Source organism: Octopus bimaculoides, chromosome 1, assembly GCF_001194135.2.
Source record: "Octopus bimaculoides isolate UCB-OBI-ISO-001 chromosome 1, ASM119413v2, whole genome shotgun sequence".
Classification (NCBI taxonomy): Eukaryota; Metazoa; Mollusca; class Cephalopoda; order Octopoda; family Octopodidae; genus Octopus; species Octopus bimaculoides.
The window spans coordinates 21,486,202-21,504,352 of NC_068981.1; the positions used below are offsets into that span (position 1 = coordinate 21,486,202).

The window sequence follows — 18,151 nt, forward strand, 5'->3', positions numbered from 1 at the left end:
CTAAAGCTCCACGAGGCTCCGGCAGGGTATGGTGGCGAACCCTGCTGTAATCTTTCACCACAACTTTCTCTCACTCTTACTTCCTGTTTCTGTTGTGCCTGTAATTCAAAGGGTCAGCCTTGTCACACTGTGTCACATTGAATATCCCCGAGAGCTACATTAAGGGTACACGTGTCTGTGGAGTGCTCAGCCACTTGCACGTTAATTTCACGAGCAGGCTATTCCGTTGATCGGACCAACTGGAACCCTCAATGTTGTAAGCGACGGAGTGCCAACAACAAGTTTATAGCCTTTTTCCACCATAATTGTTTTTAGTTCCTCATGATAATTACTATCAGCCTCTGTTTCAGTATGACAAATTCACTGATCATTTTAATATTGTGCTAATTAATATGCTTCTTAACGTTTCAATGTAGCCTTTACTTGCAAAAAAGAGTTTTTACATCAGAAGTTGCATCTTCCATCTTTTACAAATTGACATACAAGCGTGTTCACAGGCACATTATATCCAGTCTGATTGTTGATCTTCACACAAGAACTGTTCCATTATTTCTACCATAATACAGTTGTTTCACTTATAGCAATAATTTAAACAAAATCACTTAGACAAATACAACAAGGAAAGTAAAATTATTGTTGTTTGAACATTAATTAACTTCTGTAAATGTCCTTTGACCCCTATTCTGTTTGAAACTGTTTTGTTCCAATATAAAACTACAACTCAGTTTTTTTTTTTTTATTGTAGGACGTTGAACATCAAACTCCTGACAATGAGGACCAGTTTACTCTTCCAACAAAGTCAGGAGCCCCAATTGTTCCAAATTTCTATTACATTGGGCATCAAGATAGTTCTGTTCCTTTTCCACGTACATCGGGAGCTCGTTTTTGTTCGGCAGGTTTGTAATCTTGTTCTTATTATCATTATTAATTATCCTGCTGGGGTTAAGTTTATTTTTCTGCTTTCTAAAGTCAATAAAATAAAGTACTAATCAAGTACAAGGGTTGATTGATTTAACTATATTCTCCCCTAAAATATATGGTCTTGTACCAATGCTAGAACCACATTATATATATTGAAAGGCAGATTGTATGATGCCTGTGTGTGAACAGCTATGCTACATGGCAGTAGAATGTGGTCTGTAACAGCTGAGGATATGCATAGGCTTGAAAGAAATGAAGCCAGTATGCTTCACTGGATGTGCAATGTCAGTGTTCATGTTCAAGAGAGGGTGAGCATCAGATGTGGTGTGCAAGAGAGATGACTGTGATGCGTATGGATGAGGATAGCTGTGTAAGGAAGTGCCGATCTCTAACTGCAGAGGGAACTTGTGGTAGAGATAGACTCTGGAAGACATGGAATGAGGTGGTGAAGCATGATCTTCAAATTGTGTGCCTCACAGATGCAATAACTAGTGGCCAAAACCTTTGGCGATATGCTGTGCTTGAGAAGACCCATCAAGCTAAGTGAAATCGTAGTCATGGCTGATGCTGGTGTCACGTAACTGGCACCCATGCGAGTAGCACATAAAAAGCACCTTTCTAGTGTTGGGCCCCATGGAGGCGATGACCAAGACCCTTGGCAGTATATTGTACTTGAAAAGAAGACCCATCAAGCCAAGTAAAATCGCAGTCCTGGCAGATACCAGTGTCACACAAATAACATCCAAGCTGGAGGCACGTAAAAGCACCCATTACACTCTCAGAGTGGTTGGCATTAAGAAGGGCATCCAGCTGTAGAAACCATGCCAAATCAGACTGGGGTCTGGTGCATCCTTCCAGCTTGCCAGTCCTGATCAAACTGCTCAACCCATGCAAGTATGGACAACAGATGCTAAATGATGATGCTCAAAGGTGGGCACCATTAATCGAAAACTTAACTTCGTTAACCGTTAATCTGTTAACCAAAAAGTTAATTTCAATAACTGTTAATCAGTTAATTCTTTAAAAATGTAATGGAAGATATCAATAAACTGTTCATGTTAATTTTTATTATAGAATAAAACAAAAAGTCAGTTTTTTGCTCTCGACCACCTAAAAACACTTTAAAAAGTGCCAAAACTATAAAATCCATTAACTTCAATTGAATTGAAGTTAACAGAAGTTAGTCCTATAATGGTTTCCTAAGTTAACTTGAAAGTCAAATCGTTAACGAAAATGCTAACTTCATTAATTAATGATTAACGGTTTGGTGCCCAAGTTTGAGATATATATATATATTTCTTTATTGCCCAAAGGGGGCTAAACATAGAGGGAACAAACAAGGACAGACAAAGGGATTAAGTCGATTACATCGATCCCAGTGCATAACTGGTACTTAATTCACCAACCCCGAAAGAATGAAAGGCAAAGTTGACCTCAGCGGAATTTGAACTCAGAACATAATGGCAAACGAAATACTGTTAAGCATTTTGCCCGGCATGCTAACATTTCTGCCAGCTCGCCGCCTAAGATATATATATATCTTAATATATAAAATTAATATATATATATATATATATATTTATCTTAATATATAAAATCCGTTCCGTCTGTCTGTTTGTGTGCTTATAACTCGAGTATTGTTCATGCGATCGCACTGAAATTTTAAACATAGGTACATGAGAGAGCTGGGAAGTGCAGGAGAAGGAGAGAGAGAGAGTGGGATATATATATATATAATATATATTGTGTTGTGTTGACTATATATTCAATATTTGTGTTGGCTCCATATATATCAATTGTAAACAGTGAAATCAGTTTTATAAAATTCATCCTCATATATTGAGAAATAATTGAAGTTCCTACCAATCTTCAGTTTGTTTCATTCTTTTATTTCCATATTACAGGATATCTGGTTTGTTTTGGTCGTCAGGCCTCCAGCAAGAAAGCTTATACAGAGCGAACTCCCAAGTGAGTGACAATTTTGAAAACACATTTATGCACTGTAATTGTTGTACTTAAATATTTCTTTTAAATTACATCAAATTTGCTTTCTAATTATTTTGGGATTATCTCAATTCCTATAGCCATTAAATATTAACTGCAAGCACATCTTTCTACACCTTTCCAAATAGATTCAAATATAACCGTCTAGATAGCTATTAGGTCTTTTAATATTGAGCTGGCATTGTTGTTACCGTTTAGCTCCATGTGAGCCCTGATCAAACAGATTTCTGATCAAAGGTGTTCCAGCTGTAACGATCTTATCTTTTATTCAAACATAATCAAACTAAATTTGATGACTGGCACAACATATGCCAACCTTCCTTCATTGAGCACTAAACTCTGCTTGCGAAGACCTGTTGTGGTAAGTGAAATCGAAATTGAACCAAATTTGATGACTGGCACCCGTGCCAGTGGAATGCTAACAGCACCATCCAAGTGGGATCACTGCCAGAGCAGCTGTCTGGCTTCTGTGCCGGTGGCACGTAAAAAAGCACCATTTGAGTGTGATCGTTACCAGCGTCACCTTACTGGCAATTGTGCCAGTGGCACGTGAACAAAATATTCGAGCAGTAACTTCAGCAGTGGTGTTCTACTTAATCCCACCTTCACTTCCAAACCCTCATTCAGTTCAGTTCCTTAAATCATTGCTTAATCATCTTAACAGTATTTACTTCTGAAAATGGTTTATTTTATGAATTTTTTAAAAAACTTTTAAGATGACCATGTTGTAAATTTGATGAATGTTTCTTTACTGAATGATACCTTTTACAGATCTCTGTCAGTGCTAGCCTATTTACAGTCAGGCATGAGGTCACCCCAGTCAACATCATCCTACTCTGTCTTTTCTCGTAGCCCACCTACATCTGATGGAATGTTCTCTATCAGTAATTACTATGCTTTTAAAGAAAAGGTAAAGATTTACTTTGTTTTTCTAAACTGTTTGTTATTCAAATTTTACTTCCAGTTATTGTCACCCTCCTCTTCACCATCATTGTCATTGTTACCACTCAGTTTTATTTTATTTCTCCTAGACAAATTCAAATCTTGTTTCATAACTCAGTAGCTTTTGTTAGCAGATTAGTAGGAGATCATCATTATCATCATTAGTTAATGTCCATTTTCCATGCTGGTATGGGCTGGGTACTTTAACATGAGCTGGCTAGCCAGAGGACTGCACCAAGCTCCAGTGTCTACTTTGGCATAGTTTCTATGGCTGGATACTTTTCCTTATGCCAACCACTTAACAGAGTGCACTGGGGTCTTTTTATATGGCAACAGCAGCAGTGATATCTCCAAGTAATTTGCAAGACAAGACACCTCAGTTGAAGGGTGTGGTATTGAGGGAGGTGATTTATGCCAGGTGATGAGAAGTTAAAGCATGTTAGAAGAACAGTGATAGGTTTATTGCTGTAGGACAGATACATGATTATACCACTTGAACTAAGAAGAGGATGGTGGTGAAGATGTGTCTGGGCATACCCTTGTTTCAAACACCCCTGTAATTCAGTAGCTTTTATTACCAAAGCGGATACTGCAAGATATTATAAGCAATTGTATTTATCATGTAAACAAGATAGAGTTCAAAATGGGATTAGTTTAATGCTTATTTACTGATATTTAGTTTGTTAGTTTCATGTTTTCCAAGTGTATCTTGTTGTGGAATCTTTTAGAAGACAGGTATAATTCTATAAAGAGCTCTATGAAAATCACCTCTGTATAAATCTCTTCTTTTTACAGATATTTATTCGTTGTAAACCTGTCCAACTAAAGGACCATTATTATGCTTGACTTCTCCTCCTCCTTCTCCTTGTACTATCAAGTCAACAGTTTTGGGCAGTTTTCATCAGATGGTGGATAGGTTTGATGCTCATCTACTGTTTCATGTCATCAACCCTCTGCTCAGAGGTTATTGCCAACAAACTCAACCTTCCACAATCTTCACTACAAAAATATATTTACTTCACTGCCTTTGAGAAAAAGGAATAACTACATTGACAACAATAACTGCTGTTAATTTATGAAAATCATGTCAAAGGCAGGACTATGACAAATGTAATATGTTGTTCTATTTTCTCCATAATATCTAAATACATTCCCTGTCTGTTTTCGTTTGTCTGCAGAAGCGAAATCGAAGCCGATGTCGTTCTAAAGATACTTTAGATTCAAAAGGTCGAGATTCAGAACTGAAGAAGATGCCAAAAGTGAACCCAGTCATTATTTATGATGTTTTACCTCTGCAGATGCTTAACAAACAGTTAGCTGAAAACTATATGTGAGTATTCCTTCTTTCCCCTTTGTTGTATTCTTTTGTCAGCTGCTGTCTGTGAAAATAGCTTTAGCTACTATTAACAGAAGATATAAATAAACACATCATCATCATTTTAATGTCCACCCTTCCATGCTCGCAAGAGTCAAATGGGATTTGTCAAGACAGATTTGTTACAGTGACATGCCCTTCCTGTCACCAAACCTCACCTGTTTCCAAGTAAGGTAATATTTCCTCATCACCATTTTTATGGAAGATTGGAAACAGAGGACATGACTTGCATGACTGACACCCATTTTATCCTGTGATGTCAAGGCAAGGAGACAATAACACACACATGCGTACACACACAAACCTGTATATACGTATATGCATATACAACAGGCTTCTTTCAGTTTCCATCTACCAAGTTCACTTGCAAGGCTTTAGTTGACCCAGAGCTACAGTGGAAGACACTTGGTTGATACTTACTCAAGGTGCCACACAGTGGGACTGAACCCAAAACTATGTGGTTGAGAAGCAAACTTCTTACAATGCAGCTTTGCCTGTTTACACACATACACACGCATACCCACACATGTGCACACACACACATGCAAATGAGTTAATGTCTGTATTAAAAACTTTCTGTATGTTTATTACTAAGACAATTTTAATGGTGCTCTCTGATTTAGAATGTATTAACTGTTTTACTGTAACACCTGTGCCAGTGGAACATCATCATCATCATCATCATCGTTTAACGTCCGCTTTCCATGCTAGCATGGGTTGGACAATTTGACTGAGGACCGGTGAAACCAGATGGTTACACCAGGCTCCGATCTGATTTGGCAGAGTTTCTACAGCTGGATGCCCTTCCTAACGCCAACCACTCAGAGAGTGTAGTGGATGCTTTTACGTGTCACCCGCACGAAGGCCAGTCAGGCGGTACTGGCAACGGCCATGCTCAAAATGGTGCATTTTATGTGCCACCCGCACAAGAGCCAGTCCAGGGGCACTGGCAACGGTCTCGCTCGAAAATCCCACGAAGGCCAGCCAGGCGGCACTGGCAACGGTCACGCTTAAAATGGTGCATTTCATGTGTCACCTGCACAAGAGCCAGTCCAGGGGCACTGGCAACAGTCTCGCTCGAAAATCCTACAACGGCCTCACACAAGAGCCAGTCCCGGGGCACTGGCAACGATCCCGATCGAAAATCCCACAAAGGCCAGCCAGGCGGCGAGCGCTGGGTCATGGAGGCAATGACAAATGACCAAGACCTTTGGCAATATGCTGTGCTTCAGTAGAAGACCCATCAAGCCGAGTGAAATCGTTATCATGGCAGATACTGGTGTCATGCAACTGGCACTCATGCTAGTGGCATGTAAAAACACCCATTAAACTCTATGAGTGGTTGGCATTAAGAAGGGCATCCAGCCAGAGATACCTTGCCAAAACAGACTGGAGTCTGGTGCAGCCTCTCAGCTTACCAACCCTGGTCAAACCATCCAGTCCATGCCAGCATGGACAATGGACACTAAATGATGATGATGAAGACTAATTTTTCTTTCTCACATTTATACATTGTTGCTTTTACAGAATCCAATTAAATGATGTTCCTAAGATGTGCAGCCACAATGGTAATGCTGCACTTGCAGTTGGAAGGAAAGATTTAGTACAGGTAAATTGTTTGCTGTTGTTGTACTGATACATCTAGTCTTCCATTTCATATTCGTTTTTATTTCATGTAAATATGTCCTCTTTTAAATTGATTTTGCAACTGAAATTGGTATAAATGTTGATAGTGAATTAGCTGTAACATGTTTTCTGACCTTTACATAAGATGGTGAGGCTTAGAATTTAAATATAGTGAAATATGCCCTCACACACAACAATGTACTTACCTCACTCTTGAATCCACCCACTCATTGATATAGCACCCTATATCCACTTCATTAACTGGCATAAATATCCTCTATCTTCTGCTCTGATTGATATGCTCTGACCCTGTATCTGTCTCACTCCTATATTCACCCCACTCCTGTACCCACCCCACTAACTGATAAAACACCCTCTAGTCACCACACTGGCTAATATAGCATCCTCTAACCACTACACGGATAGGTAAGATACCCTTTATCTACCCTGCTGACAGTCACAGTCCTCTTAACACCCTCTGTCCACTCTGCTAACTGGTATAACACGCTCTATCCTCTCCACTGATGGACATAATATGCTCTAGCTGATGTAACATCCTCTACTCATTCCACTGAGAGATAAAACACCCTCTATCTACCCTGCTAACAGTCACAGCCTTTTATCCACCCCTCTTATTATACCATGCAACACTGTGCTATCTTTTACAGTTCAGTTGTCTGATTTCTTTACTTTCAGATGTGGTCATTGCTGGCTTTGGTTGCTGGAGGTGGTCAAGATTTTAGTAAAGATCCCTTTGATGGTGCCCCTTGGGCTCAGCATACTTTTGGAAGAAAACTAATAAAATCTTTGTAAGCGTCCCCTTCTCTTTCTTTCTTTTCTTATATTTCTTTGCTACCTTTCCCATCCACTGTATCTTGCTAGTTTGTATATTTTATTTCACTGTGACATAAGGCAGCCTTTTGGTATCCACACCAGTACTTTTGACCACTTGTAATCTTGTGTCTTCAGAATGTTCTACGAATGCAGCAAATAACATTTGTTCATGCAAGCTAGAAAACTGGACATTAAAACTGATGGTGATGTAATTGTGTGTTTGTTTGTACTTGTGTGCATGTGCACATGAATGTGTGCATGCAAATGTAAGTGAATCTTGATATTTCATTTGTCACCATGTAAGCTTAGCTGTACTAATATTGACATTATGACTGGGTGCTCTATGTTTTCAAAGATCTATGGAATGTAAAAATTTCTTACCTAAAAACCAGGTGGGTGTTGGCATCATGAAGAGCATCAGGCCATAAACCCTGCTTTGAAATCAGTTTCCTTCCCAAGCTATGCTGGCATGGAGAAATAGATACCTTGTGAATGAATTTTGTAGACAGAATCTGTGTGCAAACTAGTGATATATATATATATATATATGTATATGTATATATATATATATAAAATCATCATCATCATTTAGTGTCCATTGTCCATGCTGGCATGGGCTGGATGGTTTGATCAAGGCTGCACCAGACTCCAGTCTGATTTGGTATGGTTTCTACCAAGAGTGTAATGGATGCTTTTAGGTACCACTGGCATGGGTACCAATTGCATGACACCAGTATCTGCCATGATTACGATTTAACTTGGCTTGAGGGGTCTTCTTCTCAAGCACAGCATATTGCCAAAGGTCTCGGTCATTTGTCATTGCCTCACTGCTATCCTACACAGTTTGTTTTCACTATAACATGGATTCCATTTTCCTCCTTTTTTTTCACCTTTTTGTCATGTTTTTTATAATTGGATGCTTTTCCTTTCATCTTTACAGCATGGAGTTGGTGCATTTTATACCTCCAGCTCCAGAGTTTTCTGTCTGGAATAAAAGTGTTCATATGCATATGTGTGACTTTGAATGCTTGTATAAGAATGTGTAGAAAAATGTAAATATAGATAAGAAAGTAATAAACTTTAATATTGTCCACAGATGTAGCAATGTGCTCCACAGTGTACACAACTATCCCAACCAGTGGAACTGAAGACTCTATGCCCATCCAATACAATATGTTTAACTACTCATAATGCATGGTTTATTTATAAGATGTTTGTAATGATTTTTATGTCTTTCTCTTCTATTATCTAGGCTTGACCACTACATGAGTATCTATGACATTCAAACATGTGCAATGTTGTCCTGTTTATTATGGACAAAATCTGTTGCTCAACAACTTCAACAACCTCCACATTCGCCAAAACCAGACAAAGAGAATATACCACCAAACGTAAGTGTCTTTTCTATTTCTCATCAATCTTCATATTCTGGAGGATAAAATGTCTTCATATCTCTAAGCAATGGATCAAAGTATTGTTATATGTCATTTATTTGGATTTACCTCAGACTATTTCATTTGATAGTGAGCCATTTAAGAAAGCATTTTGTTATATTCATTTAAAGCTATTGTTACTATTTTTCTGTTGAAATGCATTGCTTTTGGAAATTAATTTTGAAAATAACAAAGAATTTAGTAAAATAATTTTGCCGTTATTAACCAGCTGGTATTTGAAAAATAATTTAATATGAAATTTTTATGGAAAGTTTTAACTTTGATCAGTTTAAAACTGTTAAGAATCATAGAACCAGGAGTGGTCTCATATAGGTTGGTATCAAAAGGGTTAAAGGATGTGCTTCTAGCTATTGTACTATATATAATCCTTTCCACTATAGGCACAAGGCTCGAAATTTTGCGGGAGGAGGTAGTCAATTACATCAACTTCAGTGTGTAACTGGTACTTATTTAATTGACCCTGAAAGGATGAAAGGCGAAGTCAACCTCAGCGCAATTTGAACTCAGAACATAGCAGCAGACGAAATATCGCTAAGCATTTTACCCAGCATGCTAATGATTCCACCGGCTCACCACCTTTTTTGTACTATATATATAATGATACATGATTTGTATAAAACCAATATTTTGTTAGAGACATGGAGTAAGATTAATAGAAGGGAATACTTACGACTATATTCTCACAATAGAAAGAGAGAGAGACACTGTTGTAAGATATGGATTACAGCTTGTTGAAAGATGATTGCTGCAGAGGCTGAGTTCCTATTCAGAAATGTTTTAAGTTTACTTTTCAGTTACTTTGTATTCCACTCCCTATTTGGGTGGGCAGTGTTGTCCATAGAAAAGATTGTTCAATCATCCAGAGTTACAAAGAATCAAGTAGTCTCTGATGTCTGAAGTAGGGGATCATCTAGTGAAACCCATTCCTGTTCATTCTAACTTATTTCCCATCTCTGGACATTCTGTTGCGGCACCCCTGCTAGAAAAGCTAACGAGGGAACTCAATGTAGTCTGCTGATTCAGTGAATGTAATAAATAAATAAATTTCACACATTTTCTACTGTTTGCAAACACAGAAACAACCACATATCAATGATCTTGAAGAATCTATATTAAAAGCTAAATATTTCCAAACAAAACTGGCAACAAAGGCTGATATCAAACACTCCATAGCTCCCTAGTGGTTTGAATCATTACGTTTTGAAGTTTTCTTTTAAATTACAATATGTGGTGTTTGCAAACCAAACACCATATATCAATACAGATTGTATTGGGTGCTTTTTACATGGCACCAACCCCAGTGCTTTTTATGTGGCATGTCGTAGAGGACGGGTCTTCTTGAGAACAGCAATGTGCTGTATATCTGAGTCCTTTGTCATTTCCTTTGTAAGGTAGACCAAAACACAGATCAAAAAACAATCTGGCAGTAACAAAGCATTTGTTTGTAATCATTGCTGACCCAGCTTTATTGTGAATATCAAGCAAATATTGTACTAAATATTAGACACTTAATATATGGTGTTTGGTTTGCAAATAGCAGTAAATCCCAATGAAATAGCAGTAAATCCCAACTTTAGGAGTCACGTGAGGTTTAAATTTCCCAGTTTATACTTCATCATGTAAAGTATATATTTCCAAATTACTGAGTGTTGCCTCAAAGGTGAAGTGATGACAGAGAAAGACTTATTTAGTAGCTGCTCCTTAATTCAACTCCAGTGGTCATGGAAATAGGCAAGTGTGGATGTAGCTGCCATCTGCACATTATACTACTATACACACCATATGAACTCTGCAGCTGCTACAGATACACACTGTCATGCATCATCATCATTTCCATGTTCCATACTGGCACGGGTTGGACAATTCAATAGGATCTGATGGGCCCAAAGACTGCATTTCGCTCCACTGTCTGCTTTTTATGTATGTTCTATGGGTGGATGTTTTTCCTGACGCCAACCACTTTACAATATGTACTGGGTGGTTTTTACATGCCACCAGCACTGATGAGGCCACTCTGGAGTTACTGTACACATGTACATTAACACACACACATGCACACACGCACACTGTCATATATACGTTAACACACACACACACACACATACTACACTTATGAAATGCATTTGTAATACACTCTCTGAGTGGTTGGCGTTAGGAAGGGCATCCAGCTGTAGAAACTCTGCCAAATCAGACTGGAGCCTGGTGTTGCCATCCGGTTTCACCAGTCCTCAGTCAAATCGTCCAACCCATGCTAGCATGGAAAGCGGACGTTAAACGATGATGATGATGATGATGATGATAAACATTTAAGGCGATGAGCTGGCAGAATTGTTAGCACACTAAGCAAAATTCTTAGCAGCATTTCTTCCGTCTTTACATTCTGATTGCAAATTCCCCCAAGGTCAACTTTCCCTTCCACCCTTTTGGGGCCGATAAAATAAGTACCAGTTGAGCACTAAGGTCGATGTAACCGAATTAGACCCTCCCCTGAATTTACTGTCCTTGTGCTAAAATTTGAAACCAATATAGATAAACATCAAAATGTGTGGGTAAATTTATCAAATGTCTTCTGTAACCATTGACAATGTCTTTGTCGGTAACATATTAGCTACTCCTAGCAACAATATTACTTCGGTGAAACTCTGAGTTTAAATCAACTCTGCTTTGTTTGTAGAATTACTCTAGGTTTCTTCCCAATATTTTGTCTATAATTTATTTTTAGTATTTATTTATTAATCAATGATGGATTAAAATATATCTGCTGATAATTACTGTTGTTGGTCATGTATAATCTGTGTTTTGTTTTCATCATCATCATCATCATCATCGTTTAACGTCCGCTTTCCATGCTAGCATGGGTTGGACGATTTGACTGAGGACTGGTGAAACCGGATGGCAACACCAGGCTCCAATCTAATTTGGCAGAGTTTCTACAGCTGGATGCCAATAATAATATTAGGGACAAAATCCAAAATTACTTAAATTTCCTTTCTATTTGAAAATTAGTTATGAAACACGTGTAATCATTTTATTATATTTATCTTATGATATTTACTTTGCTTTATATTATACTCATTTATTGTGCTTTTAATTGTTAATTTTTCTATATGTGATAGTGGATTTTCATCGACGAGTTCTTGAAACTTGGTTATTTTCCCTAAAACTATATATTTTATATATATATATATATATATATATATATATATATATATATATATATATATATATATATATATCATCATCATCATCATCATCATCATCGTTTAACATCCGCTTTCCATGCTAGCATGGGTTGGACGATTTGACTGAGGACTGGTGAAACCGGATGGCAACACCAGGCTCCAATCTAAATTTGGCAGAGTTTCTACAGCTGGATGCCCTTCCTAACGCCAACCACTCAATTTACACTAAACAGGTATTGTATTCAATGATATATAGAACATTCACATGTTACAGTAAAATGCCAAAATAATTATATAGCAGTTTCTACAACTATTTTGTAATTATTACAATATTTTGATGAAACACGTGTATGCTCCATAAAGCAATGAATACCATACTGGTTTTCTGTAAATTATCATTATTTCTGGAGATGTACTTGCATAGCAAGTGACTTGATCTGAGATTGTGTGCTGAAACAAAATCAATTGCAGCATGAAAGGTATTTATAAGCCATTTAAAAAACACACAAAATCTGTTAGATTCACTTCAACATTTAAATTTAATTTGTGCTAAAATATTTTCGTTGCTTTGAAATCGCGAACTGTTCACTGACAAAATTTTGTGTGTTTATTATTATTTGTATTATTTGGCTTGTATTCTACACTCTAGCCTACTCTGAGGTTGCTGCCCCATGTCATACTACACTAGATACTGGAGCAGAGTGTAAAACCCACTATTGAGCTTGCTCTTTGGTTAAATATTGTTTCACAGTGCCTTATATATATATATAGTTTATTTATTTATTTGTTTTCTATACTGTCACTAATAACACTCATGTCACTCTACATAACCACCAGTGAAAATAATATCTTTACACAGCCATCCAGGATGTTACTGTTTTCTCTTCACAGCTATTAGTCAAATTAATACCTTTTTTCTTGATCTACCCCACAGCTACTGCTTTCATGCTAATGTTTCTCTTCATAGCTACCAGTAGTACTAAAATCCTTTCTTTGCAGCTACTACAGACACCAACACATTCTCTATACAAATACCAATCATTAACACTGATGCCTTCTCTTCACAGTTATTACCAAATACTGGAGATGATACTCTTTCTTGTTACTTATCAGTTCAGGAATTCTCAATATATTTATGCTTTCATAAATTACTCTTTAAATATACTCAGTATGTCTTCACTTTGATTACTAAGACTAATTCTTATTATTTCTTCTTTTAGTAATTTTGTTTTTCTGTTGTTGTTTTTTTTTTTTTAATTCTTTTTCCGTTTCTTTTCCAGTTAGACCTCTTTGAAACAGTAATTCAATGCTGTAACTTTAGAAGTTTAAGGCTAGATTCCTTTAAAACTGTGTTCCTCATAAGGAGCAGGGGCAGGGGTTGAACCAGAGAATTTTTAAAGGCTGAGTAGATAAATTCATCATCATCGTCGTCATTGTTATAATATCCATTTTTCCATGCTGGCATGGATCAGACAGAATTTTGGGGGGAAGATTTTCTACAGTTGAATGCCATTTCTGTTTACAATTCTTACTGTTTCCGAGTAAGGTAATATTTCCCTTCCACAAAAATTAAAAGCAGAGGAAGCTACTTGTATGATGGAGACACTCATTTACAACTATCATGCCATGTCAAGACAAGATAGCTTCTACCTCTGCTGGTAACAAAGGGTCTCTCACTCAGAGTGAAAGGTAGGCTGTATGACACATATGTGCGAACAGTCATGCTACACAGCAGTGAAACATGGGCTGTGACTGCTGAGGACATGGGTAAGCTTGCAAAAAATGAAGCTAGCATGGTCTGCTGGATGCGTAATGTCAGTGTGCATACACAACAGAGTGTAAGTGCCCTAAGTGAAAAGTTGGACATAAGAAGCATCAGATGTGGTGTGCAAGAGAGACAACTGCGCTAGTATGGTCATGTGTTGCGAATGGATGGGGACAGCTGTGTGAAAAAGTGTTACACCCTAACAGTGGAGGGAATCTGTGGAAGAGGTAGACCCAGGAAGACCTGAGATGATGGGGTGAAGCACGACCTTCGAACTTTGGGCTTCATGGAGGTGATGACAAGCGACCAAGATCTTTGGAGATATGCTGTGCTTGAGAAGACCTGGCAAGCCAAGTGAAACCCTAACCGTGGCCTATGTCAGTGTAGTATAAGAGTACCCTTCAATCATTGGGCAATAAACTGTGCTTGAGAAGACCTGTTAAGTCAAGTGAAATCATTGTCATGGCTAATATCAGTACTGCCTGAGTAGCACCCATGCCGGTGACACATAAAAAGCACCATTCAAATGTAGTCATTGCCAGTGCCACCTGACTGGCTCCTGTGCTGCTGGTACGTAAAAAGTACTATTCAAGCATGGTCATTGCCAGTGCTGCCTGACTGGTTCCCATGCCGGTGGTACCATTCAAGCGTGGTCAATGCCATTACCGCCTGACTGGCCATTGTGCTGGTGGCCTGTAAAAAGCACCCACCACACTCTCCAAGTGGTTGGCATTAGGAAGGGCATCCAGGTGTAGAAACCTTGCCATACCAGATTGGAGCCTGGTGCAGCCTTCCGGCTTGCCAGTCCTCAGTCAAACCATCCAACCCATGCCATCATGGAAACCAGACATTAAACGATGATGATTATGATGATAATGATGACCTGGTGCTAAGCAACAACAGTAACGTGTGCTAGTTGAATTTGTGAAGTGATATTTTCATCTGCTATCATAAATATAGCCATCAAAATAACATTTAGTAATAAGTGCTACTAATGGAAGTATTTGAAACAATATTTAAAAGCTTAATATTTGGGAGGAAATTTTTTACCTTTATCATTGAAATAAGTAAACAACTTCATAAAATATGTACACTAAAAGATCAATGTAAGTTATCAGAGAAACCTTGCATGAAAATAAAATAAGACAACATATAACAAATGTGTCTTTATGAATATAGAATTGCCAGGGAATAAAGAATATAAGTAGTAAATATTGTTCTTTTCTGAACATAATCCATTCTAAAAGATGAACCAACGAGTGGTGTTTCTCCTAGTTGACCCTTTAGCATTTAAACCAGCCATACCAGGCCCAAATATTAACCTGTTTTATATTAAAAATGGCCAGATCTGGTCTCCCACACCTACTCTACAATGTCTTTCCAAAATAAATAACCATATCATTGAAATCTTGAAGCTACAAGATTGATTCAAAACAATATGATTGAATAATCATTATATTTGACAAAGTATTCTGAATGCTAAAGGGTTAAGCTAATGTATATTCTCCATACTACTAAATATTTCTCTTTTTTTTTTTTGTTTTTGTATTTTTTAATATCTAAATTACTCTTGATATTTGATATTTTTACCTTACTAAATTATTTAATGTATTGATCTAAATGATTTATTGACTTTTGGTAAGCATTTCCTTTAAAAAAACCAATATCGACTAATAAATCATTGTACTCATAACTAACATGCAAAATACATATTCTTTCTAAAGCTAGTAGCATTAGAAAGTTGCTTGAAAACTCAACACAACTCAATAATTGTTCAAGACAGCTAACCAAAGTTATTTCAACTGTTTAGAACTTCATTGTGCTTATTCTCTCATATATGTTTTATTTGAGTTCATTAGATGCAGCGTGTGGCAGTAGAATGGTTAAAGAATTCAAATTTAAATCTAACCATTATTTACAGTAGCAGTGAACTTTTTCCACAACCGGATTGAAACTACAGGTGAAGAGGTTTGTGTAAAACAAAATGTAATTCTTGTTGTTGTTGTTGTTGTTGTTGTTGTTGTTTGTGTTATTTTGCTTGTGTCTGTTAATCTTCTGTTGATTCTCTGTAGAGTGACCATTCCTATGTGGACAGAGGTAGTAGCCCTGAAGACTGGAACATACTCTGTAAGTGGGCTCTTCTCACTTTGGGTCATTTTTTAGCCACAACTAAATTTATTTCATTTATCAATCTCTTGTTCTGAATTTTTAGCTGCTGCTTTATGAGTAAACTGTTGTAGCATAGTACAATTGTAGTACAAGTAGTAGCAGTAGTAGTAGTTATAATAATGATGATGATGATGATAATGATAACTACTAAACAAAGTTGAACAATGGTACTGTTGTGTAAAGTGTAATATTACTCTAGAGTCATTCAATCAGCTGGTTTTCTTAGTACTGCTGAGAGAGTATTTTCAATAAATTAGTTTCTTTACTTCAGCTCTCTTCTATCTTTCCATAGTGATTTTGCATACTCACCATCTCTTCAGTACTATCTCTTGACACATTCACTGTCACATTACACTTAGTAAACAAATTACACTTTGTAAACTTCTGAAATTCTTCCTCACTTCACTAGCTCCCATATCTTTCTCTTATATGACACAACCCTATTCTGAAGGGGCAAGGCAACATGATGTCAATCTTGTTTCTATTCTGAATCTCTCTAAGATCTCATACTTTATCATAATCCTTTCTTCAATCCATCAACCTTTATGTGTACTAAATTTACTCTAATCCAGCTCCTAGATAATTTTCATTGAACACTCATTGCTCATCAGACTAGATTATCTGTTTTTCTCTACTCATCCACTTGTCTCCATGCAATTTGTATTTTCATTTTCTTAGGTTGGCGATTGCGGCAGCTGCTAGTTACATAGTATTACCCGTCATCACCATCACCATACACATATTCAGCCATAGGCTGCCTGGGTCTTCTTCAGTACAATCTCCTTTGTGAGGTTCAGCTTCCTGAGCTCAGCCTCCACCATACTTTCTCATGCTTTCCTCGGTCTCCCTTTTTCACTGGTTCCTTCCTCTTGGATCATTTGCCATCCTCCGTATGCATCCCATTACTAATCTAATAGTAATTTCATCATTGTAAAGTCATTCAGTGATATAAGCATCTTCTCTGGGTGTCTTGCGTCATTTAATAGAATGTCAGGTTAAATAACATGAACCTCACAATCTTCATTGCAATAAACATGTTAAGAAAGTATTTTAATACTGGTTCATGGAAGTCATATATTATAGACTATATTAAGACATATCATTTACTATATAAATCACTGAACTGATTATGGTTGGAATATAGCATTACACCCTGATTATTTTATCATTGCTGATGTGACCACAATTTCATTACACTACCAATACCAACTTGACCACACTAGCACTGCTAACTTGACTATAATAACAAGGAACACATCATGTCACTGAAATTATAAAACCAAGTCATTAAAGTTCTCTATATTGTTACTCTAAATGATTTAATGACCTGGGTGTTATATTGTCATCATTTATGGTAAGCAATCTGAAATGTGGAACTGATGAGTTGTAATCAGTCAACTTGTTTGATTCCCAGTTCAAGCTGTCTGATTTCAATTACACTGCAAACACACTTCAAAAATGTATGTGTCACAACATCTCGTTTTTACCACATTGATCTCTGTATCTTTGTAACTTGTTTGACCCTTTAGCATTCAGATTTCTTTGACAAATGTATTGCTTATTTACTCTTTTACTCTTTTACTTGTTTCAGTCTTTTGACTGTGGCCATGCTGGAGCACTGCCTTTAGTCGAGCAAATCGACCCCAGGACTTATTCTTTGTAAGCCTAGTACTTATTCTATCGGTCTCTTTTGCCGAACCGCTAAGTTACGGGGACATAAACACACCAGCATCGGTTGTCAAGCGATGTTGGGGCGACAAACACAGACATACAAACACATACACACATACATATATATATACATATATACGACAGGCTTTCAGTTTCCATCTACCAAATCCACTCACAAGGCTTTGGTCGGCCCGAGGCTATAGTAGAA

General features: G+C 37.3%; 1 protein-coding gene across 1 annotated transcript in view; it reads left to right on the top strand.

Annotated features, from left to right (window-relative positions):
• LOC106880661 (GATOR complex protein WDR59) overlaps positions 1-18,151 on the top strand; it is a 126,048-nt gene that overhangs the window by 35,206 nt on the left and 72,691 nt on the right. The window contains exons 15-21 of the mRNA XM_052974485.1: positions 746-896; positions 2,826-2,889; positions 3,697-3,835; positions 5,046-5,197; positions 6,770-6,851; positions 7,565-7,677; positions 8,955-9,093. Coding sequence (XP_052830445.1) covers positions 746-896; positions 2,826-2,889; positions 3,697-3,835; positions 5,046-5,197; positions 6,770-6,851; positions 7,565-7,677; positions 8,955-9,093 — 840 coding nt within the window. The remainder of the gene's footprint in view (positions 1-745; positions 897-2,825; positions 2,890-3,696; positions 3,836-5,045; positions 5,198-6,769; positions 6,852-7,564; positions 7,678-8,954; positions 9,094-18,151) is intronic.